This window comes from Pyxicephalus adspersus, chromosome 1, assembly GCF_032062135.1.
Source record: "Pyxicephalus adspersus chromosome 1, UCB_Pads_2.0, whole genome shotgun sequence".
NCBI classification, from domain to species: domain Eukaryota; kingdom Metazoa; phylum Chordata; class Amphibia; order Anura; family Pyxicephalidae; genus Pyxicephalus; species Pyxicephalus adspersus.
Genome location: NC_092858.1, coordinates 20,192,295 through 20,201,797, shown reverse-complemented (window position 1 = coordinate 20,201,797; position 9,503 = coordinate 20,192,295). Strand labels below are relative to the sequence as shown.

The window sequence follows — 9,503 nt, the reverse complement described above, 5'->3', positions numbered from 1 at the left end:
CTGGAATAACCTATTAATCAACGGCTCAGGAAGAGTTCATGAACTCTATATACACAGCAATTATGTGACATTTTTAAGCTAATTTGTATTTTTAAGGCAAGACAAGTGTCTATTAGAATCTATCTATAGTCATATTTCTTCACATTGAAGCTGCAGCAACCATAGGTTGCATAAGTGCAGATGGTGCAACAGCTGGAAATGTGAAAATCGCTGTTTGTGTGTCTATTTTCATCATGTGTCATGTTCATGCTAAATTGATCCAGATATTTATATTAAACATTAAAGAGATGTGATCAGATGTATATTTTTCAAGTGCTCTCCCTGCTGGGTATTGTAATATAAACCCCATTACCACCAAATGCTTTTTTCAAACATCATTTGTATACTGTCATAAAGAGGGAGGATAATGTCTGGGAACTAGCCTGAGTATATATATATATAAGGAGGAGCAAATGCATCATGGCAAGGTCATGTCAAGGTCAAAACATGGTGCCTGATGTGCCACATTGGTCATGCAATCCTTGCTTAATAACAGTCCAAAAAATACATACATACTTATGTATATGCATATATATATATATATACAGTTTCTTGTTAGGAATGAACCTAGACCAATGAGCCACTATGGCTCCTAATATGACTATGACTAATAATATCTTTATTGTCCTAACATATATAAAAAAAAATGTCCTGATGTTGACTAATTATTATTCTGCAGTACAATTATATCAGGTCAGTGAAAGTGCATTTTAGAATGCAAATTCTGTAAAACAGTGAGAACATAAATTATTCTGGCTGGGCATGTACATCTTGGTCTTTTTACTGAATTATAGCTTTTCAGTTTTAAATAGCATCCTTCTAAACATACTGTATGAAATACAATGCGCATACACAATGAACTGACGGCTCCCAGAACTTAGATCTGCTGTTAGAAGGTGAGTCACATTGGAATACGATTGATGGATTGCACACTGGCATGGCAGTGAATGTGTGTCATGCATAGCAAATTTTCCATTTTATTCTGATTGTTATCTATGCCACGCCTTTATCTGGGACATCCTGGCACTTGAAGCAATATATAACATCAGCCCTAACATGTTCTCGGAGTATACTGTAACCGGCAGGAACTGATAGAGTTTTATGTATATCTTTTTTTACTTTTATTGGGTATAACCATGCTTAAAGAACTAAGTGCAGGTTTCTGTCTCAAGACCTTCCTAGCTGAGCTGGTAGCAACATTTTTGTTTGTCTTTGTTGGCTTAGGGTCAACTCTATCATGGTCATCGGCCATCCCAACTGTTCTTCAAATTGCCTTTACCTTTGGTTTGGGGATTGGCACCATGGTGCAAGCAGTTGGCCACATAAGTGGGGCCCATCTTAATCCTGCTGTTAGCATAGCCCTCCTCGTTGGGGCCCAGATCTCTTTAGTTCAGGCATTTTTCTATATCATAGCTCAGATGTTGGGTGCAGTTATAGGCGCAGCTTTACTTTCCGAGTTTGCCCCACCTGAAATCAAAGGAGCATTTGGAGTCAACCAGGTAAGTTTCTGTAACCATCTTTTGAAGTTGTTTCTGATAAAATTTTCTGATAAGTTTCCAATAAAATACATATCATATGTATTTTATGGTCTTGTACAACATTATCAATGTCTTGCCTTTTTGAGGACAACTTCTTCATTTACTTCCATTTTTATCCATATACTGGGAATTTGTATTGCAAATGATAAAATGCTTTGAAATGATCCAGGTTTATTTGTTATGTATGTATAAAATGATGTGTCTTAGATACAGTACTATATCATTTGGCTCTCAAGCAAACAGAGAACGCAAATGAATAATGCTTAATTTTAGGAGGAACCTAATAATTAAACACAATTAAGGATCTCATAATGCTTACTCTATATAAATATTCTTTATAGTTTATATCTTATTAGTTTGTAAAATATATTTAAATATAGTATATGTTAAAGTATGTGATAAACAAATAAAACAACAAACTATTCTTGTATTATTGTCACTGAACAGCCAAGCAACAATGTAACCTCTGGACAAGCCCTGGCCATTGAGATCATCCTGACCTTACAACTGGTCCTCTGCATCTTTGCCACGACGGACAGCCGGAGGTCAGACAACACTGGGTCTCCAGCCATATCCATTGGACTTTCTGTGGTTTTGGGACACTTACTTGGGGTATGTAGTAAATAAGTGCTTGGTGTTTGTAAAATAATAGTTGTATGTATAAGATATTGACATATGCATATGCAAGTGGAATGGCCAACCAAGCCATTATTATTCCTAATATCTACAACCAGTGAAAATGTCTACAAATGCATTGCTAGCATGTTTCATATGCTTATATCTATACTAATGAATACTGTTATTACTATCTCTTTATGTAGCTTTTACAAGGTGGGTTTTGATCTACTTTAACGCTAAGGTTGTTGAACTAAGTTCACCCTCAAGAAAAATAAAATGAATACATATCTCTACAGCTTTTTTGTCACTAAACACTATTTTGTTGTTAATAAATCCTCCTCTGTAAAGCCTCTTTAAAGAAACCCTTCCCAGAATGTATCTATCTGTATGGAACAGTTATTCTCCCTGCAGACTTCCTTCATTCTGTAGAAAAGTAGAGGTTGGCTGAAAGAGCTTCAGGGGACACCACAAAAGGGCATTTTTAACATGCTGATGTAGTTTCAAAAGTTTCTTTCTCAATATGAAGCTTTGTTGAACCCAGTCCTTCCACCACAGGGGTGACCAGATACCTTGGCAGAATGAGTAGGTTTTCCATTAAAGCTTCCATCAACTTTTATGAAAGTGCCATAACTCACGATCGGCATTATATGCAACATTAGTAAAATATGCTACTCTCACATCAAAGTTATTGAAAGATTTTGTCATTATTGATTCATGAAAATAACACTAAAACCTTTAGTGTGTTTTTATGATGCAATAAAAGCAGAATTGTTAATAGCTTGCAACAAGAACTTTGCCATGCACATAGGCTCAGTGGTGACTACAGGAAGGTAGGTTTGACACCTATTACAGAGGCAAGGACCATCACTGAAAAACCAGTCCAGAGCAATGTTTTCCATTGAAGCAATAAAACATTGCTACTCTGCTGCCATGCTTCTTCTTCTCTGTAGCTGGTATGCACTGCTTTTATGCAATGTCCCCAGCCAGCTGCACCTTTTTGTGAATTCAGGACTGGAAGATAATAATATTAATAATAATAATAAATAAAATGGTGAGCAGGCAGAATTTTTAATACAGTAGGGACAGGTAATATTCCTTCTGAAATAAAACAAACTTACATGCCTGTTTACAATTTTTTATATTTGCCTGTTTGCATATTTTTTTATCATAGGTGCTCATTATGTAAAATTTTAGGCTGAATGTTGTCCATCCAGAGCGATTGTCTTGTGAATGGCCAAATGTGCTACAAATTGCGCTATGCATAGGCACCATAAGCTATTTGATAACCCGATCGGCTCATGTTTGGCCAGTCCTTGCATTGTCCTGAGAACGTCATTTTAGATTTGTCCTTGCCTGAACTATGTTGATAGGAGCTGCTACCCCTTTGCTTCCAGACTTGACCACAGGTAGAAGCTGTGCACACATGATGTGAAATGTACAGGTAGTCCCTGAGTTAAGGACATCCGACATATGGACGACTCCTAGATACGAAGTGGGCTTCCCTGCATGCTCCTGTGCTGGACGGAAGCTTGATTTGGGAGAGGGGGTGGTTTGCATGACTTGAAGAAATCTTTTTATCTTGTAACTCTTTAATGATGAAGATAAACTCTGCAGTTGTTTCTTTTTGCACATCAAAGCACAGCTTGTTCTAGAAGGTAATGAATGTCTAGGCTTCATAAAGTTTTTTTTTTCTTGCTTTGTTCGTGATTAACTCATAGTGAAGATTTTTTTACAGTAACTGACACCTTGGTGCCTAATATTATGTTGATACAAACATCTGTCCTAATTGCATTTAATAAAATATTGTACCTGTCCTGACTTACATACAAATTAAACTTAAGAACAAACCTACAGTCCCTATCTTGTATGTAACCTGGGGACTACCTGTAAGCTAAACTGTGCATGGGCAGCTCAGTGTACGATGAGGTATATCCAGGGACCCCAGGAGATATGTAATTTCAGTCTGGCCAATTAAGGTGGCTGAAGATCGGGAACCTGGAAGAGAACAAGATGAAGATGGCGGTGCCCACAACAGAGTGAGGACAGGTGAGTATAATGAAAAAAAGCAATAAGCAATTAGTTTATTTTATTGCAGAAGGGACATTGCTTTTCTCTTCTGCAATCAAGAACCTGCTTTCATTTTTGTATTATTTATAATGATTAGTTCCGCTTTAAACATGCTGGGGTTCATGATCAGGTGAAAGCATGAGGATAATTTAGTGTTGAAGAACATAAAAACTCTTTGACATAGTTTGAACTTATACAAAGGGGTTTGTATGCTGTTTGTGTTTTTAAACAATAAAGTTACCTAGTGCTTTCACCTGATCATGGATTCCAGCAAATTTAATAAAATGAATGTTGAAGTTGGGAAACAGAAGACTGTGCTGTGAGGATGCAAGGCAATCCCCAGCTGGTAATAAATGATTGGTAAACTGGAGTTTTGAATCTTATACTCCTTGCTGCCCAACCTGGAAGCAATAAAACTTTTAAATGAAACCTTTTCTTCAGGTCGGGGGGGGGGGGGTTGGCTTTCAACATCACAGCCATAGCCCCTCTACCTGTCAGAGGAAGCAATTTTTCTTACCTAGTAGCCCTTTTTAGATATACAGGAGTTGGCATCACTTTTCGTTACAATGGCTACCATTGGAAGAAGGGGCACTCTGTATCTGGATCTCTGTATCCGGAACATCCTAAATAAGGCATCCAACATAGCATAGGGACTATTGTCCTTGAGGATTCCAATAAACTATTCTAAAATATCATAGGCCCCCCCTAATTACTCCTAGGAGCTCACAATCCAATGTCCCTAGTCTTATTTTCCTAACATAGCTTAGGGACAGTTTTTAGGTGGAAGTGAATTAACATACCATGTTTTTTTCAATTTGTTTTTATCCCTTTCTTGGTTTCTCCATTGGAATAAATTGACAATTATGAACGTGGAATGTAATGTCAATATCCTAAGGCTAAATAATTTAGTAGTGTTCGTAGCCTGTGAAGGACCAGCAGCAATTAATTTGCACTGTAGGATTTCTAAAAAAACAAGCTGTGCTCATTCTTTTTCTTAAAAATGTTAATCTGCAATGGAGACCTCCGATAAAAACCTAAAAGAAACACCGAAGACATGATCCAAGTACAGATATCAGCTTCAGCAGGTAACAAAGGACTGAGTGATCTTAAACATGGAGCGTTCATGGAGCCCCGTAATGTAAATGTGTGAAGAACTATGGAGGCTGTCATGGCTGCTAACTTTCTCTCCCATTCCTAACTGTAGTTGGTCTTTAGGAGATGTAACCAACACTCTATGATTAGAGTTAGAGATGCTTAGAAAGAATGTGTCATTTTGGTCATTCAGCACTAAGTAGAAGGTTTTCTAAACTGGTAACTCAACTACCCACTGATAGATCTCCCTGTTGGCCTCTGGCTTACAGTAGATGTAATTTGGTGGCTGTACATCAATGGAATAGGTGGCAGGTGATGCATTGATATCTGGACTGCTCAGACCTGAGTATGGCACCTCGGGAACAAAAGTAGAAGCTCCCGCATAATGGGAAGTGTTAGATATTTGAGAGAGCTCCCAGAAATAAACAGAGCAGAATAATAGCTCAGCAAATGTTTGCCATTCCCATCAGTGGATAGGAATGGTAAACTAGCAAAAGAACCTATCACTTTATTCTGAATGGTAAACATCACAGAATAATTCACAAAATTTGGTGAAAGCTTGTTAAGTGATTATTACATTTTTGCTGAATCTAAAACTCATCATATATGCAAATACGGGCTAAGGTAAATAAATACAATCTGTTTAGACTTGAAAAAGTAATTCTTGTCTTGCCAATGCAACCCTCTACTTATGCAAATACTAGTTGTTATTCCTATGGCTGTAATTTTGCTTGAGTCACTGCATCAAATCAAATAACTAAAATAGTTCTTACTTCCATCTGATATAGCTGCATGAATGTCCCAAGTTAAGATCAGACATAACTTCCAGACAATTAGCATATTTGGGAGATAAGCAAGCAATGTTGGCCTCAGTTATTCTCCAGCATTGGCATTAGGTCACAAGGTAAACCAGATTCAAATTTCTTGGCCAGTATTTCTTGACCAGGTTATCTTGGGCACACCAGGTAGTTGAAGAACAATGATCACATTCTGAATACATAAAACATAACCAATGAATTTCGGGGAGATGGGGCTCACTCTACTTTAGGGCTTTGGTAGTGTTAGTTTTGTATTGGTAGTAAAGGTTTGTACTGATTAGCTTGCATTCTCTTTGCTTTGTGTATTAACAAGCAGATTCAGATGTTGAGGCTATGGGGAACTTACATCAGGATACATCAGGTATTCAGTTTACAGTGGGTGTGTTCCCTACATTACAAAATGCAAAGCTAAAAGTGTTTCATAGATCAACAGATTACTGACAAAAACATTTAGGACAGCTTGGTGTCTGGATGAAAAAAATAAAGCTCAGAGCAGCTAGGCTGTGATCCTTAATTACTTGTCAAGGTTTATTTTAGAATTGAAGTAAAATTTATACTGGGAGCAGGTATGATAACAATGACGATTACTGAAAATATAAATTTCATTCTTTTTTTAGATATATTACACTGGATGTTCCATGAATCCAGCACGTTCATTTGGACCTGCACTAATCACAGGAAACTTTAATCATCACTGGGTGAGAATTGCAATAAAGATTTCTTGTCTTTACATGTCTCATAAAGAAATTGTTTTAAATACTCCTCATCCTGTACTACAGTCATTTTAATGAGGATGATAATGATTCAGCAAACCTGGAATGGATCTGGTCCGGGATTGAAAACATTTGCCAAATAATAGCAAATTGATTTAGAAAACCAATTCCAAGTTTGTTGGATCACCCAGGTTCTCTCATGACAGGCTTTCTTCTTCAGTCTTGGAGAGCTTTTTTAAATTATGTCCATTCTACACACCATAGAATATCTAGTGTAGAAAACATCAGTCATAAAATAGAAAAATGTCAACTAGTAAGCATGCCTACAATGTTTTATAATAATTTACATGCCTAGGGAGCAACACAAAAAATGAATAAACTAAATTTTAAATTCTGCTTCAATCTTGATAAAACCATTATTTATAATCTATTTCTGAGGCAGGAAGACTTAAGTTTCTCAATGAACATAAATATTATCTTTTCACTATTACACTTTACTATATCGGGCATAAGGCCCTGGTGAATGAACGAGACTTGTAAGCAAGATAATATTTTCACGTTAAAAGGGTCAATATATATTAACGCATTATCTTAATCACACTTATCAAAATCCTCCACAATGGTCCAGTTCCCAAAGCACAAAATAAAATACTCTACCCCTAAAAATTTCTATTTATGGTTTAAACTGTATGTCTGGGAAACAAAAACAAGTATATATTTGGTACATTATTGCTGTGAATACGCATCTTTCCATGTTGCATCCCTTTAAAAATGCTGAAAGTACAGAAAATTACCCAATAATATGCCAAAACCTATATACTAATAACTTCCAGTTTGGGCTGACAACTATGGCTTTACTTCTATAAAATCCCAAACAGCATTGTTAGTTGGACAGCAGAACATTCCTTGCTTTTCAGTTGTCCCTAGTATTTCTGTTATTAGTTTTATCCTTAATTACTCAAGAGCATTGCAAATGGACCAGACTTTAGGAATGTGGCATAGCTTGCTCAAATATGAAAAACATAATTACCATTGTCATACTCTAACTCTCCCACACTTTACAGCCAATGGTGTGTGGGCACCAGACCAAAACACCTACAGTATATTAGCTTGTTGCATATCCAAATCCAAAAATCTGGGCAGTTGTTCTCCAACTAAAGATCTAAGATAGCCTACACTCATTCTTTTTTTGTAGGGCTTTTAACATGAGTTTGGAGTTTGTTTTGATGAAAATGGTGCCATTATGGGACAGGTTACCAATTTAGAGAAGAACTGACTCAATCGAGTGCTGGTGAATTGTGTTAAAGTCAGATCTGTTTAAGTTCCTCTGCACCAAACTGATCATATCATGTCTTTATAGACCTGGCTTTGTGTAAAGGAGTAGAGTTTTTGCTGAACAGCAAAGGGCATTTACTGAATGTTGCTACACCTTTTCAAATTGTCTTTGCATTTTGTAGCATTTAGTACAATTCATTTCTTTTGGCCATATAGTAGACATGATGGTCAGGTGCTTACAAACCTTTGTATACCTATATAGTATATACTGCAAAACAGTAACAAAATCAGAATCTGTATGTATGCTATGGGCCAAGAATAACAATTATTCTTTAACATTTTAAAATAAAGGTCTTGGTTGCTAAAGCAGTTTAATTGGATAACTTATAAACTTGTCTTTTTTCTTATTTTCAGATTTTCTGGGTAGGACCAATAACAGGAGCCATATTGGCTTGTCTAATTTATGACCATCTGTTTGCACCCTACTTAATAAGCACTAGTGAAAGACTGGAAATCCTGCGTGGCAACATGGTAGAAGAAAATGAGAAAGCGAACAGAAGGAAACAATCTGTAGGCCTTAATTCACTCTACAGCCAATCAAATCATAAAGAAAAAGTATAACATGATGCATGCCTCCTCTGACACATTATTCTTTTACACTTTACATTATGGAATTTTCACCATCAAATAAAAAAAAGAAAAGATTGGGATAAAATCACATCAGGGAAGAACACTAAAGAAAGAAATATAGTATCTAAATCACTGACTTTGATATGTATATTGGGTGCCCCAACAGTTCCCTGGCTTAATGCTTGGTCAGTAATCCAGGTCAGTAATTCTGTATTGATGTAAGGATAAGGATGACTGCCCTAATACAAACTCCATAAACAAGTAGGCAATCCTGTATTTCTACCTAATAGGTTCTTTCATAGGTACGTGCATTATAACAGGATTCACTTTTTTTCAGTTTGTTGTTTTATAGGGTGCTTCCATTAATATGTTGTATACAGTACAAACAGCTGGATGCCTTTTATACCAATCTTTTGCACTAATGTGTCTGCACCTACAGAGGTTTTCTTTAAAAAAAAACACGTTATCAAACAGTAGAAGAAGTAATATAAATATAAAACTATGACCATGTAAATATATATTTATAAAAATCAAAGTTTGATGTGTCAAAACCTAAATCATGTTCAGTGAATGACACATTAACGTTTATATTCTGAACATGAAGGTTTAGTTAAAATATTTTACCAATCAAGCTAATTGTATATATTACAATGTACATAGTCAGATTTTCAACTGTAATGAAAACATAAAAAGTGCCGGAAAGGGCTTTTAAC

The 9,503-nt window shown here is 36.2% G+C and overlaps 1 protein-coding gene across 1 annotated transcript; it reads left to right on the top strand.

Annotated features, from left to right (window-relative positions):
- The first annotated feature begins 1,110 nt into the window (after positions 1-1,110).
- Positions 1,111-8,781, top strand: LOC140343545 (aquaporin-2-like). The gene is made up of 4 exons (XM_072430280.1): positions 1,111-1,538; positions 2,025-2,189; positions 6,790-6,870; positions 8,575-8,781. The coding sequence occupies exons 1-4, from the start codon at positions 1,176-1,178 to the stop codon at positions 8,779-8,781; spliced, it is 816 nt and encodes a 271-aa protein (XP_072286381.1). The 5' UTR covers positions 1,111-1,175.
- The last annotated feature ends 722 nt before the right edge of the window (positions 8,782-9,503 follow it).